The following is a 15,765-nucleotide window of genomic DNA, read 5'->3' as shown; positions in this document are numbered from 1 at the left end:
GTGTATGTGATTTACCATTGCAAAGCTGCTGGTCCTGGGGACTGCATGACTAGCTGTTAATTGGGAATCAGGTCTGGCAGGGAGCAGCTGTGGGGAAGGTAGATGCAGCAGAGCTAGCCTTTTGCAACTCTGAAGTAGAAAGAAAGACAGGGAAAGCTGCTTTGACAGCCCCAGGTACTCAGCACCAAGGAGAAGGCGTCAGGAAGTAACACCAGTGTGTGTGAGGGGCAGAGAGAGTGAAAGCAGTGTCACAAACAAACAAACAGTGATACAGTAGGATCTGAATACCCTCAGCAGGTCACTGAGAGGTTCAATAGCTTTGAGTAGTTCAGTGACATGGATACAATTGTAGAGAAAGCAGAAGGTCACTGAACAGCTTCAAATGCTGCTTCCTTGTCAATGCCCATGCACTGAAACACAAAGGGAGTGCCAACTCTTGGCTTCCCTGCTGAAACCTTTTGGAATGGAAATGAAGACTTCAGGGTGAAACTAACTGGACTTCTCTGAGGTTGTTCTGATTGCTACCACCTAAGATTCATTTCGTTATCTTTCTGCTTTCCACACTTGTTTCCTGTACACTTGGAAGTTTTCATCTGCTTCTAAGCTCCCTTTGGGAAGTAAGAAATATTGAGTCTATTTCCTTCCCTGAGTGTCCTTTCCTCCACCTGACCCTGGTTTACTATCACAGGGCTACTAGGGAGGGAAGGGAATGATACCAGGATTTTTTTAATGAGGAAAGGGCATCTATTTTAAAGAAATGCAGCATTAATCTTTTCCTTTCTCTTTAAAAAACATACCACATGAAAATATTTGTTCTGAGGGAAATGTGACACATATAGAAAATAACATGTTTTTTTGTAAGATGATTAAGCAAAAGTTCATTGTGTCTAGGACTGCCTGATCTATGAAAGCCATCCCTCCTTTAAGAAAACCAACAAATGGCCTTACCTGGCGTGCTCGAAGTGCTACTTTAGCATTGGTGGTCTTACTGAGTTGAGTTAGCTCTGTGAGAATATTCAGCAGCTCATCAGTGAGAGTAGGGTCCCGGCCACACAACTGATCCTAATTGTTAATGTAAAAAAGAACATAGATAGCCAGATTAAAAAGAACAGGTGGATAGGATTTTGAAATAGAGAAAAGGAATGAAAACAAAGTAAACCCAGCTGGATTGATAAGACAATGCAAACTTTCTATTACTTTTACCCTAAACAATGTGGTAAAGAAGATCCCAGAGGAAGTTTGGCTAAGGAGAGGCAGTCCAAATCCCTCATTCAAAATTCCTAATGTATTTCCTTATAAATCAACACTATACTTTTAACATGCAGAAGAAATCATTAGAGACCACTAAAAGGGGCCAAGGGGATTCTGAGGAAGAAATAATAGATTATGTCTCAAAGTTTTAAGAGAAAGTTTTAAATAATAGGGACTAAAGACCTTCCTGTTTCCCCTCCCACTTTTGGAAAGAAGGTAGATATAAGGCAAAAAGAACCATCTCAGTAGTTTTCATCTCATAAACCAAATTTTCAGCAACCCAGGCAGATGCAAAACAGAAACACAATAATAAATTATTTATTTATAAACACACACTAACTAAAAATACCATCTCATACGCTGGCAATTCTGTACCCCAAATCATTTCTCTTCTTCCTGTACCAAGAATCATTCCATGATACTTACATATGTGAATACTTAGCTGAATTAGAGGAAAAAAACAAGCTCCTACTATAGAATTCATGTTTTATTCAGTATTGGGTCCTTCCTCTTCTAAGAAGTAAAAAATATTAACAAAAAAATCCCAATCATATTCTGAGAGAAATATTCTTACTGGAGTCCAGTGGAATTATCAGTTTATTCTCTATCCATGCAATTTCCATCTAAGTTGAAAAAACTGCAAACACAGTTTTTAGAAATATCTGTCCTTTTTGAATTTTACAGAGCTACTGGTAGTAGTAATTATTAACACCACATCATATAAAATATATCCATTTAGATATCACTCCCTCTACTTGGAGTTTTAAATAATTGCCTTGGCTGGGCAAAGTGGCTCACACTTGAGCCCAGGAGTGCAAGACCAGCCTGGGCAACATGGTGAGACCCCATCTCTAAAAATAAAAAATAAAAACAAATAAAATAAAAAAACTTTAAAAGACAGAATTGCCTTTGTATTTTAATAAATATTTATTCTCACCCTACTACAAAGGGGACATGAAAGAAGACCCAAAGGGCCTGCTTGTTGCTGCTCGTTAATCTTCTCCCCACTTTGATTATCAGTCCTTTTCTTGAAGAATTTCTATTTCATACTTAACCTTCCCCATCTCAGGGATATACTTTATAGACCTTTATCACAGCAGCATAAATAAATGCAGTAAAAATAAAAGACATGCTTTTCCCAAAACCCCTACCTTCCACATCACAAGGTAAATACTTTTGAAATACTCAGTGCCATTATGCTGAGAAGGTTTCTCAAAGCCTTTTTTTTTTTTTTTTTAAAGAAAATTATATAATGAGATTCTGGTTCCCTAATCCACCAAGGAGAGGTCTGCTCTGACTGTCCAGAGTCATAAAACATATGATGGGACTTATAATTAAGGAAGTCCAAGTACTATGTTTTCACCCATTTAACCCAGATAATTCACTCATCTGAGTGAGAAAAATAAAAGCTGCTATTAAAGTGAAGATAAACCCAGAGGTTCGATTGAACAGGCAGCACAGATTAGAGGATCTGTTCTACCTATCCTAGGCATAAAAACAAAGAGGAGAAAGAAAATGCAAGTAACTCTTACCTTTTGCTGAGAACTAATGAGCAAAACAGAATTTCAAAGGAATATGTAAAACTACCAGAAACAGGACCATAAAAAGACAGAAGGAAAGAATTGATAGATAACAGTGGGTAGGGAAACCAAGATAATTTTTTCCTACCTAAGTCCCTTTCCTAATGTTCTTAATAGAGCAAACATACTCCTTTCCGAGGTACTTACTAAAAGCATTGGAAAGACCCACTAAAACGCCTAAAAACATAAGAAGTGTACTGGGTAATGCCACAACTCAGCTCCTCTGTACAAAGCCAGACTAAAGTCTCAACATTAAAAACAAAAGCCAGCCGGGCACAGTGGCTCACGCCTGTAATCCCAGCACTTTGGGAGGCCAAGGCGGGTGGATCATGAGGTCAGGAGTTCAACACCCGCCTGGCCAAGATGGTGAAACCCTGTCTCTACTAAAAATACAAAAATTAGCTGGGCGTGGTGGCACGCACCTGTAATCCCTGCTACTCAGGAGGCTGAGGCGGAGAACTGCTTGACCCCAGGAGGCGGAGGTTGCAGTGAGCCGAGATCACACCACTGCACTCCAGCCTGGGTGACAGAGGGAGACTCCGTCTCAAAAAAATAAAAATATAAATAAAAAAATAATAAAAACAAAAGCCAACATGACAAAATAACACTAACCACCTCTGCAACCATATCAGATTTGATATGGAATGCATTCCCTTTAAAGGAAATATAGGTTTACCTTTAGAGATTAAACTAAAATTTTTAAAAATGGAGTTACCCTCTTGCACAGTTACAGATCATATCCTAACTTAAAAGACAAAACAAAGCAAAACACACAAAACCACTTTTTTAAAAAACCACTTTTCATTTTATCTTTCCATTATGAGAGAAACGGAGTGAAAAAGGGCTTTGGGAAAAAGCAACAGTACCTGTAAGAAAAGTGAACTATGGAGATTAGAAAAAATAAATGTGGGCCGGGCGTGGTGGCTCGCGCCTGTAATCCCAGCACTTTGGGGGCCGAGGTATGTGGATTACCTGAGGTCAGTTCGAGACCAGCCTGACCAACATGGTGAAACCCCGTCTCTACTAAACACAAAAAATTAGCCGGGCGTGGTGGTGCATGCCTGTAATCCTGGCTATTTGGAAGGCGGAGGCCGGAGAACTGCCTGGGAAGCAGAGGTTGCAGTGAGTCGATATTGCGTCATTGCACTCCAACCTGGGCAACAAGAGTGAAGTTCCATCTCATAAAAAAATAAAATAAAATAAAATAAAATAATAAAATAAAATAAAACTAAACTAAAATAAAATAAATAAATAAATAAATAAGGCCGGGTGCTTTGGCTCACACCTGTAATCCCTGCACTTTGGGAGGCCAAGATGGGCGGATCACCTGAGGTCAGGAGTTCGAGACCAGCCTGACCAACATGGAGAAACCCTGTCTCTACTAAAAATACAAAATTAACTGGGCGCAGTGGTGTATGCCTGTTATCCTAGCTACTTGGGAGGCTGAGGCAGGAGAATCGCTTGAACCCAGAAAGCAGAAGTTGTGGTGAGCCAAGATTGCGCTATTGCATTCCAGCCTGGGCAACAAGAGTGAAACTCCATTTCAATAAATAAATAAATAAATAAATAAATAAATAAATAAATAAATAAATAAATGTGAAGTAATTATCAAACACAGTATGAGTTAACCACTATTTTCTTTTTTTTTTTTTTTTTGAGACAGAGTCTCGCTCTGGGCTGGAGTGCAGTGGCCGGATCTCAGCTCACTGCAAGCTCCGCTTCCCGGGTTTACGCCATTCTCCTGCCTCAGCCTCCTCAGTAGCTGGGACTACAGGCGCCCGCCACCTCGCCCGGCTAGATTTTTGTATTTTTTAGTAGAGACGGGGTTTCACCGTGTTAGCCAGGATGGTCTTGATCTCCTGACCTCGTGATCTGCCCATCTCGGCCTCCCAAAGTGCTGGGATTACAGGCTTGAGCCATCGCACCCGGCCAGTTAACCACTATTTTCATTAGTCTATTCTGACTTGGAAGTTTTCCATTCAAATATTTTCTCCACTGTCATCATGAATACTTAGGAAAAAATTGGCAACAGAAAATTATGTGTAGAATAACTTTCTCAACCCTGTCTTGTCCTTGACCTAGACACAGCATTCAGGTTCTGAAAGAAAACATCAGGGTTTTTCAGAACCACCCATCCTAAGATGCCAACTAACATCCAACAGGAAGTTTATTACCCTCTGTCCTAGAGACAGGTTTCTTTTGGGCAACTGGACAAACCAACATCACCATCTAATCCTGGTGAACATTTTGTAACAATACCTCTAGATGGTGTCTAGGTCAGCAGATGTGTTTAGTCAACATAAAAAGGTCTGTTTAAAGAGCCAACCTGCTGATTTTGGGATTACAGGTCACTTGCAAAAATCTGGCTTCCCAATCCACCAACCAAAGGTCTGTTTCAACTGTCCAGAGTCATAAAACGAAGTGAAAATTATTATTCAGCCATACTGGTACAAAATAGTTATTTCTTGCCTTTACTTTTGACCTAGATGGTAGCTAACTATAGAAAATAGTTTGAATTTGCAGAAATACAACAAACATGATAAAATATTAAACCCATAGCCAAGGCTGGGCACAGTGGCTCATGCCTGTAGCCCCAGCACTTTGGGAGGCCAAGATGGGAGGCCAAGACCGTTTGAGCACAGAAGTTTGACAGTAGCCCAGGCAACATAGTAAGACCACATCTTTAATAAAAAAAAAAAAAAAGGCATAGCCAAAGCTACACAGCTGACTGACAGAAGAAACCAGCATAGTCCAGCTTGATCTTATAAGGCAATTCAAAACGAAAAGAATGTGACCTTATGTGTAATGTCCTCAAGACATTAACCATTGTTCAGCTGGGTAGGCACTAAACCTAGTATCAGCAACAAACTGGTAGCTTCTTCTAGACATACCCGCACTTTTTGATATCCCAAAAAATGTCATAGGGTAAGTTTAACAAGAAATTGTTAATATCACCCTTATTCAGTGAATGTGAAATCACTGAGAAAGACTTCTTCTTTATTTACACATTGGACAAAATTATTTGCAGTCAGGTTAAGTGGAGGAAGGAAAGGTGCTGATCAGCATTACAAATTCTCCCCATCTAAACCAAATCAGGGGTTCATAGGCATGGCATTACTCATACAGAAGCATGGTTTACAGCATGTTCATGTGGGCTGTATCAGAAATAAGTTATAAGCAGTGAGGGGAAGACTACTTACCATCAAGATGGCTAGAAGATATGTACATTGCCATTTAGACAGCTATGAAGATGCTGATACTTTGTATTTGTACCAATTAGCTTAATCTGGCTAAAGATTAAAGAGTTCCTTAAATATCTCTAAGCAAACATAAACAATGTTCTGAGTCCTAAACTTTTTCCTATAAAGTTAAATTTAGGAAATAAGAAGAGCTTTCAAAAAATAAATGTACTATTGGTCTTCCAGACTTTGTGTTACATTGTGTTACAATGTCTCTTTAAATGGAGGAAACCTGATAGGACTTTAGCCTTTTACCTGATACTTTGCTTTCCAGACAGAGTGAAAGATTACCAGAAATTTGCTTGAGAGTCCTTGAGGCAAGTTACCACTGGGCAAGTTATGCTAACACCTAGAGAAGATGAAGGTACCTTTTTACTAGAGAAGCACATATCCCATGACACTGACAGAAGCCTGATTTTTCTTGATACCTCCCTCTCTATAGGTTCAAAAGCCCCAGAAATCATCATCTAGCTCAGCAAAGCATACTATCAACATTCCTACTTCTAGAAAGCAGAGAATGGAATGCTGGGCACATAACCATCAATCAAGAAGCCAAGATATGCAAAGAAAGGGGAACCAGCAGAGAACACAAGCTGGGGGAATCGAAGTGCTACCATGTGTAGGTGACATCTGTAAAAGACACTAAGATCAGAGGAAAGAATAATCCAAACAACCAAAATGGCTCCTACCAGCTACTACCATTAATGTAGATGTGGGAGAGGAGGAGGGAAAGAAGAAGGAAGGGAGAGGAAGGAAGAAGGGGGAGCAGCTAAGCATTGTCAAAGAGGAAAAGAGGAAGACATGTCTGGCATTCAGTAACATCAGATCAGAAAAGAGCACTGTCTTGAGCTTTTACCCATGTTCCGTAAGTCACTGCTAGCTGGCCCTGAGCTTGATTTCCAAATCTCTAAGATGAAATGAAAACAACTGATATTTGAAAAGAAACTAATGACATGAAAGCTTACAGATCCTCTTACGTTTACTGGGTCTCATTTTGTTTTTGTTTTTGTTTTTTTAAAGAAAAATGTAATGACACCAAAATAAAGAATACGACAAATCTGGCTTCCTGGTTCACATGTTCAACCGTCCTTATCCTCTCCTCCTCTTCCTGTTCCCCTTCTCCTCCTCCTCCTCCTCCTGCATCCTATTCACCCAAACTCAAACTCTGAAACAGCTCTTTTCTCTAAAGAGCTCAGCCTGTTGGAAAGAAAGTTTGGGTACTATCCATGCAGGTAAGAAGTAATCAGGATGACAAGGTGGGAGAAAAAAAGAACAGCAGAAAGTCAGAGTCCCATTGGCTTCTGCCTGTCCTGACTGGCAAAAGCAGAAAGCAAAGCCTCAAACCAGTTCTCTGACAGGGCCCAATGCCTCTGCAGCACCCCCCGTGTAATTACACACTTGAGTGACTGGACTCTGAAGAAAATTGAAGGCCTGAGCTCCGAACAGCTGCCATTTTCTCTCTCCATCACACCAGCGTGATTACTTGAGAAATGAACAGCCCCGGCTCAAAGCTACTCCAGAATTCTCAGAGGAAATATGGCTCCGTGTTCCAATAATGAGATTCTTAAGGCAAGCGTTACTTACAATCACTCCGCAAAAGGAGCGAGCTGAGCCCCTATATCTTACAAATTAGAATTTAAGAAACCCAGCGACAGTCTTGGACAATCATTACTCTTCTTCTGCTCTAAGAATTCTAGGCTTTGGTCTATTTTTAGTGCAGAAAACTGTTAAGTCTTCAAAACATAATCACAATAAAAAGAAAAACTCACCATAATTAGCTTCCTATAAAGGCAAATTCCACCCCATTCTAGGTCCAAACTGACAGATTCTTTTACCCTTCTCCTCATTACCCTTTTCTGCCAGAAAGTCTTGGCTTTATCAAAATAAGATTTAACAATCTTTTCATTAAATTAAAAAAAATCTAAATAGTCCTTTTTCCTTCTTTTGACTGACAAAAAGAATTAGCAAGTTGCCATAGATTATATCATCTCTTAGCTGAAACCTGTCACTTAGGGGAAGCTGAAGTATTACATTATACTAATGTATATTTTTTCCCATTCAAATGCATCTTCTTGTTTCCCCACCATCTAGTCATTCTGGGGTAGCAAAGGCAATGAACTCTCCCTATAATTACATATTTTTTAAAGTGGCTATTCTAAAAAATGTTATATGCTTTAGAGTTAACCAGCTAGGCAGATAACTGAATGAGCGGCACTCTTGTAATCAGAGGTATACGGCAGATAGTTTCCCTTCATTCTGAAGTACGAAATAAAAAATAGCTATGAAGATGTATGTTTTTTTCCTCCATGAAAAAATGATGTAATTAACGTACCAAGAATCCCAATTCCGTAAAGGGACAAGAAAGAAAACTCTGGGAGTGAAAAGGCACTATAGTCCCCAAAAAGACAAGCAAGCAGCAGCAAGGCAAATGCTCAGGACCATGGGGTGAGGGACTCTAGGAATAGTCGTACTGTACTGATTCCTATAAGTAACTCAACCAGAATGAGCTAGGAGTGAAGGACTTGCAAGTCATCTTTAAAAATCCTTCAGCCCACAAAAATTCTACCCGCTGGCCAAATGCACATTAGCTCTCATCAAACTTACCAGGCTCACTCCCCATTCCTACTTCCTATTAATTCTTATATTACTAAGTTATGGAGAAAAAAAATCATACATTTACATTTAATACCAATGCAATAATCCGAGCTTAGATTTTCAATGTAAATAAAAAGGGACCAATGAAGATGCAGAATACATTAAAATTTCTCTGGTCAGGGAGGGGTAGTACTGGATTTCTATTTTTTTTTTTTCAGGTTTGACATGAGAGCCATTGCTTGCATCTATGGAACAAGAGTTAAAATTAGAGTATATTGGATAAATAAGATGAAATTTTAAAGCTGCTGTCATGAGGACCACAGGAATGGTGAAGCATGGGGCATTTCTAAACAGAATTAGGAGGTGTAAGTTCCTGTGAAGGAGCATATGCATACTAGCCAAAAGAGTCCTTTTCTCACTAAAGCAGTTCCTTCAGACCAAGGACAAAGGTAGATGTGAGAAACTGTTAGTCCACAGCTCAAGTCCCACTCATCCCATAATTATAAAAGGCAGTAGTTTTTTTCTCTGACCACAGCCATCAGAAGGAAAAAATACTTTTTGCATATCACCGACGGTCCTTACGAGTTCTGAAAAACGGTACTCACAATAAGCATTGTGACCAGAAGATTCTTCTTGGTGACTTGAGCGTGAGAGAAGATGTAGTTCAGTACAGTGTTCATGTCACTTTTATTCTCTTCCCGGAGGGCGAACACACATTTGTCATAGTGACCTGCATGCCATGAAAAGAACTGGTTCTCACCCATGTATAAATGTTCACATTTACATGCTATTTGTTTTGTACTGTCTATAATTTATGAGATGAGCAGTAAGAAGAAACATCGTAAGGATTTTCTTGGATGGATTTGTACAGAAACTGGCAATGTGATTTAGTAAAAGAACACTGGACTAGGAGACAGGCAATTTGGATATAAGATCTGGGTTCAAGGCCTAGCTCCGTTAGCAATTTACTGTGTGCTCCCGGGCAAATCATTTCACCTCTCTGGGCCTCAATTTTATTAAATTTTTTAAAAATTGGGGAGGTGGGTATGCCTCAAAAACTGAAAGATTGTGAATAACTCCAACCCCAGTCTTACTCTAAACTCTGTCATGATTTCTTTAGAAGAGAAATTTCTGCTGTTTAAAAAGAAATGTAAATATCATTAAACTTGATGATCTTTAAGGTCTCCCCCAGAGCTTGAGATTCTGATTCCATGTTGCAGAAAACAGTTTACCCTAACCAGTAGGAACAGTATTAGCTCAAAAAATAAAACCACATCAAACTTAGCAATATCCATGAGAAGTGTGGCTACTACCCCTGGAATCAATATTTTCTTCTGTTAGTCCTTGAAACAGCTAAGCAATGCCTAGGAACACCAAATCCAACCCAAGGTATAGATCAAAGAGAACCCTGCATTAAGTCAAAAGGTCTGTTGGGAGACTAAAGTTATGCATATCTTCACTTGCCTTCCATAAGGCCACCAGGGGCAGGTTAGTTCTAAGTAGGAAAGCCATGTTTTACAACAGAAGCATAAGCCTCTGGTACACTGTAGTGATATCTGCCATGGGATATAAGTAATATTCAGTTCTTTAGAAAACAGCTTACCTCAGAACTAAATTTCCAAGGAAACAGGAATTAGTGTTTGAATATGCTCAAGGGTCAGAATTTTATTAAATAGTAAAGGATTATCACCTCAGTTCAGATTCCACATTAAGTTACAAACCAGAACAGTGGCGTTCAAACTGCATTATCGTGGTTTCCTAGAATACTGAGTACATTGGACCAGTGTAACCAAGCTTTTAACTATTCTAAATATTAGAGATTGACATAAGCAACTTTTTTCCAAATAAAACTATATTTGAAAAACAATGGACTACAATATTGGGAGAGCTGCCAATTTCATAAAAGACACATTTAGACCAAAAGGAAAGCTGTTTAAAAATTAGCTGTTCTGTATTAATATTTTTCTCTATCAAGACTTAGCTTTGAAATGACAACACAAATAAACTTTGGCAATAGGACCAGGGGAAATAAAAGGAACACATTCACCCAGGGTGAGGGGAGAGATTAACAGAAAGAAAGCAATGATTTTTTTTTCCTTTTTTTTTTTTTTTAACTTTGAAGATCCTGCCCACCAAGACACTCTTTTTAAAAAATGTTTACTTGGCTGGGTGCAGTGGCTCACCCCTGTAATCCCAGCACTTTGGGCAGCCAAGGCGGGTGGATCACTTGAGGTCAGGCATTTGAGACCAGCCTGGCCAACAGGGTAAAACCCCGTCTCTACTAAAAATTAGCCAGGCGTGATGGTACACACCTATAATCCCAGCTACACAGGAGGCTGAGGCAGGAGAATCGCTGGAACCCAGGAGGCGGAAGTTGCAATGAGCAGAGATTGTGCCCCTGCACTCCAGCTTGGGTGTCAGAGTGAGACTCCATCTCAAAAAAAAAAAAAAAAGAAGAAGAATGCACACACACAAAACAAAACAGTTTAATTATGAAATATATATACAGAAGAACATATAGAATATATGGTATCAGTTGAAATAAACACCCATGTGTTATTTTAAAGCTATTAAATTTTAATAGAACATCTTTAGTATTTTTGAAGACCCCTGTGTACCCCTCCTCAGAAACAACTACTAAGCTGAATTTTATGTTAATTATTCTTTTGCTTTTCTTAACTTTTATCACCAATGTATGTACAGTTTAATTTTCCTGGTTTTTGAACCTGAAAAAAATGGAATGACTATACCGTTTATTTTCCATAACATTGTATTTTTGAGATTCATCCTTTTGTTCAGTATATGCCTTGGTGCATCCATCTTCACTGCTGCATAATAATCCATGGTAGGAATATACTAGACTGCAATGACCTACTCTATCTATGTATATTTAGATTGTTTCTTGTCTTTTTTGAGATTATGAACATTGTTGTCACAAATAGTCCTGTATAAGTCTCCTAGTAAACATACGTAATAGTTTCTCTAGAGTATATTTTCTAGGAGTAAAATTACTAGGTTAAAGAATACAAATAAGTTCAACTTTATTAGGTACTGACCAACTGTTACCCAAAGTGGTATACCAATTTGTACTTCCATATACAGAAGCAATGAAGATGATGGTGTGACTTTTAAATTTTTGCCACTCCCATTGTGGTTTGGGTTCATATGTCTCTAATTACTAATGGGATTGAGCATCTTTGTGTTAAGTTTATGAATTATTTCTACTTCCTCTTCTGTAAAATATCTTTCTATATCTTTTGCCTATTTTTCTATTAGGATGTCTTTAACTTGATTCATACCAGTTCTCTAGATACTTCTAATTCTTTTTTAGGTATATATTTTGTAAATATCTTCTCACACTTTGTAGCTTATATTTTCAGTCTCTCTTTTTTTGGAGACAGTGTCCGGCTCTGTCACTGGGGCTGGACTGCAGTGATGCGATCACGGCTCACTCCCCAGGCTCAGGTGATCCTCCAACCTGAGCCTCCCAAGAAGCTAGGACTACAGGCACACACCACCACACCTGGCTAATTTTTGTGTATTTTTTTTAGAGATGGGGTCTTGCTATCTTGTCCAGGCTGATCTCAAACTCCTGGGCTCAAGCAATCTGCCGGCGCTGGCCTCCAAAAGTGCTAGGATTACAGACTTTTCAGTCTCCTTATGATGTATTTTGATGAATAGAAGTTCTTGAGTGGAGTTTAAGTAATAAATCTTTTCTTTTGTAGTTTGTACTTGCTATGTCTTATACGACAAAATCTTCCTATCCTGAGATTATAACGATATTCTCCTAACCATTTAATAGCTTCACCTCTTTAGTACATATTTAAGTCTTTAATTTATTGAGAACTGATTTTTGTGTATAAGATAGGGATTCCATTTCTTTCTTTCCTTTTTTTTTTTTTAATGAATAACCCATTATGCTGGTATCATTTATTGAAAAAAAAATCTGTCCTTTCCTCATGATCTACAATGCTTCCTCTATCATAAAATAAGTTTTCATATATGGGTGGATCTGTTTCTGGGTCATTATGTTCCATTGATCTATAAATCTATCCCTACACATATCTCACAATTTCTTAATTAATATGGCTTTATATTAAATCTTCTTTTCTGATTAGGCAAATCTTTTCACCTTGTATTTCTTTGGAAGTATCTTGATTATTGTGAGACTTGTCTTTTATGGAAATTTTATAATTAGCATTACAAATACGCTAACAGAATTTTTATTGAATGTCAATCTACAGATGAATTTAGGAAGAATCAGCACCTAATAGTGTACATTCCAATTTAAGACCTTGATAATTTATTTAAATCTTCTTTACTATTACAATCTTCTTGATTATAATTTTCTCGAAAAGAGGCTTGCACATTTTTTGTTAGATTTATTCGTATTTCATCTTTTTGGTTGCTATTTTATCAACTAATTAATTATTTAGAGACAGGGTCTTGTTCTGTTGCCTGGGCTGAGTGCAGTGGTGCAATCATAGCTCACCACACCCTGAAACCCTGGGCTCAGGCAATCCTCTTATTTCAGTCTCTTGAGTAGGTAGGACTATAGCCATGTGCCACCATGCCTGGCTAATTGTTTTTAATTTTTTGTAGAGATGGGGTCTCACTATGATGCCCAGGTTGGTCTCAAATTCCTAGCCTCAAGCAATGCTCCTGTCCTTGCCTCCCAAAGTGCTAAGAGGACAAGCGTGAGCCACTACATCTAGCCTGTTATTTTAAATGTTTTTTTAATAACTTAATAATAAATCTGTGAATCTTAGAGGCTTTCTAAAAAGACACTCTATCATATTTAATAATAGCAGATATATTGCTTTACTATTTTCTAGCTCTTATACCCTTTAATTCTTTGCCTTGTCTTACTGCACTGGCTAGGACATCCACTATGATGCTGAATAGAAGTAGTGGCAGCAGGCATCCTTGTCTTATTCCTAATCTTAAAGATAATGTTTTCAGCGTTTCACCATAATGCATGATGTATCCTGCAGATTTTTTTTGTGGGTCCCTTTTACAAGATTTTAAAAGTTCCATTTCACTCCTAGTTTCCAAGAGTTCATCATGAATGGATGTGAAATTCTGTCAAATGCTCCCTCTCTACACCCTGTTATCTTGAGATAATGAGCATGTTTTTCCTCCTTTCATCTATTTCATGATAAATTATATTAATTGACTTTCCCCAAACTGATCAACCTTGCATGAGTGGGATAAAGCCAACTTGGTTGTTATATATTATTTTGTATGTTACTGGATGTGGTTTGCTAATATCTACATGAGGATTTTTGCTAGTCATGAGTGGCACAGGCTGCTTTTAAAGGAAGTGAAAGGGAGCAGATAAAGGAAAATTTCAAATTTCAGATGTTTCAAATTCTGTGATGTTTCACTGCCATCTTGTGGCAGGAAGCAATGTCAGCAGTACACAGCTTTAAAATTTTAACCAAGGTTATTTCACACTTAGAGACAATATATCATTTAGTGAAGCTCTTCAGAGAAAGCCAGGGATAAAGTCCACCTAAAAGATATACTAAAAAGTACTGGAAAATCTGAACTTGCTCTTCCTAGATGCCTCTGGTTCAATTCATGGATTAGCTGCCACGAATCAAGCTCTTCAGATATGGATTTCTCAATTTCAGCCTGTGATGACTCAACCAACTTACGCTATACAAGGTCAAAAAGGTATCAACAGGAATGGTAGTCTCTATTAGAAAAATTACTTCAGCCCTTTCTCAGAAGCACACTGGATTCCTAATTTCATCAAGCTGTGTTTCATTGTTCTTTCTTTAGTGCTAGTGGATATAGAGGTTTATTTTTTAAGGGAGTGGTGATAGGAGACTGTTTATTAATGGAAGTGTTGTTGACAGGAGGGGCTTAGCTCTTATACAGTCCTATATGGATAGTTTGGGTTGGTTATCAGAATCAAGGCTTTCTGAGCTAGAGAGTCCTCAGGAAGAGGCTTACCATTCTGGAATTGTGTCTCCACTCGCAGGTACTGCCGGAGCAGATCCATCACCACAGCCTTCATGTGGCCTCGGATGCCACTTCGGTACCTAGGCAAATAGAAAGCCACCACTGAAAACCCTGACAATCCAACACTATTAAGTAATAAACCCAAAGGCCAAATTTACCTCCATGACATTCCACTGAACTGCTTTCCCTCTGAATAAAGAACAGCCTAAAATGAACTACAAAATTAACTTAAATTCTAAGCCTAAAAGAAATCTCACTACAGACAAGACCTTTTTTAATAAAGAAGAAAAGACAACAAAACCCTGCATAGCCCCCTCTACCAACATCTTGACTCAGTTCCTATTGCTAAGTAGAAATTATTACCGTACTCGTGAAATGGCTGAGATATCTGAAAAATTTATAAGTATCTTAAAGTTAAAAGTGTTCTGTGAGGTCGGGCGCCATACCTCACATCTGTAATCCCAGACCCCTTTTGGGAGGCCAAGGCAGGAGGATCACTTGAGTCTACGAGCTCCAGACCAGCCTAGGCAACATGGCAAAACCTCTTATCTACAAAAAATGCAAAAAACTTAGCCAAGCATGGTAGCGTGTGCCTGTAGTCCCAGCTACTCAAGAGGCTGAGGTGGGAGGATTGCTTGAGCCTAGGAGGCGGAGGTTGCAGTGAGCTGAGATTGTGCTACTGTACTACAACCTGGGTGACAGTGAGTGTGAGACCCTGTCTCTAATAAATAAATAAATAAATACATACATACATACACACATACATACATAAAAATGCTCTGTGAATATCCCTTTAGTATTAATAGCAACAACCATAATTATACAATAGGTTCCATAAGATAAGAATAAAAAATGTCGTACTGGCCCTGTGACAGAAGAAAAATTAGGAGCTTCATCAAAATGGCAAGGAAAAAGAAAACAACAAAATTTCTGTGCCTTATTAATTGACAAACTGGATGCAGTGGCTCATGCCTGTAATCCCAACAGTTTGGGAGGCTGAGGCAGGTGGATCATTTCAGCCCAAGAGCTTGAGATGAGCCTGGGTAACATGGCAAAACCCCACCTCTTCTAAAAATATAAAAATTAGCTGGTCATGATGGTGCACAGCTGTAGTTCCAGCTATTCCGAGG

At 38.7% G+C, this 15,765-nt stretch overlaps 1 protein-coding gene across 5 annotated transcripts in view; it reads right to left on the bottom strand.

Annotated features, from left to right (window-relative positions):
- Positions 1–15,765, bottom strand: part of ACACA (acetyl-CoA carboxylase alpha) — a 344,091-nt gene that overhangs the window by 144,947 nt on the left and 183,379 nt on the right. For all 5 annotated transcript variants that reach the window (XM_031934241.1, XM_026456734.1, XM_023204709.2 and 2 more), the window contains 3 exons: positions 14,627–14,715; positions 9,271–9,395; positions 949–1,062 (listed from right to left, as the gene is read on the bottom strand). In XM_031934241.1, coding sequence (XP_031790101.1) covers positions 949–1,062; positions 9,271–9,395; positions 14,627–14,715 — 328 coding nt within the window. The remainder of the gene's footprint in view (positions 1–948; positions 1,063–9,270; positions 9,396–14,626; positions 14,716–15,765) is intronic.

The sequence above is a fragment of the Piliocolobus tephrosceles genome, chromosome 16 (assembly GCF_002776525.5).
Source record: "Piliocolobus tephrosceles isolate RC106 chromosome 16, ASM277652v3, whole genome shotgun sequence".
NCBI lineage: Eukaryota > Metazoa > Chordata > Mammalia > Primates > Cercopithecidae > Piliocolobus > Piliocolobus tephrosceles.
Note: the sequence above shows the minus strand (reverse complement) of the source record. Positions and strands in the feature narration are given on the sequence as shown.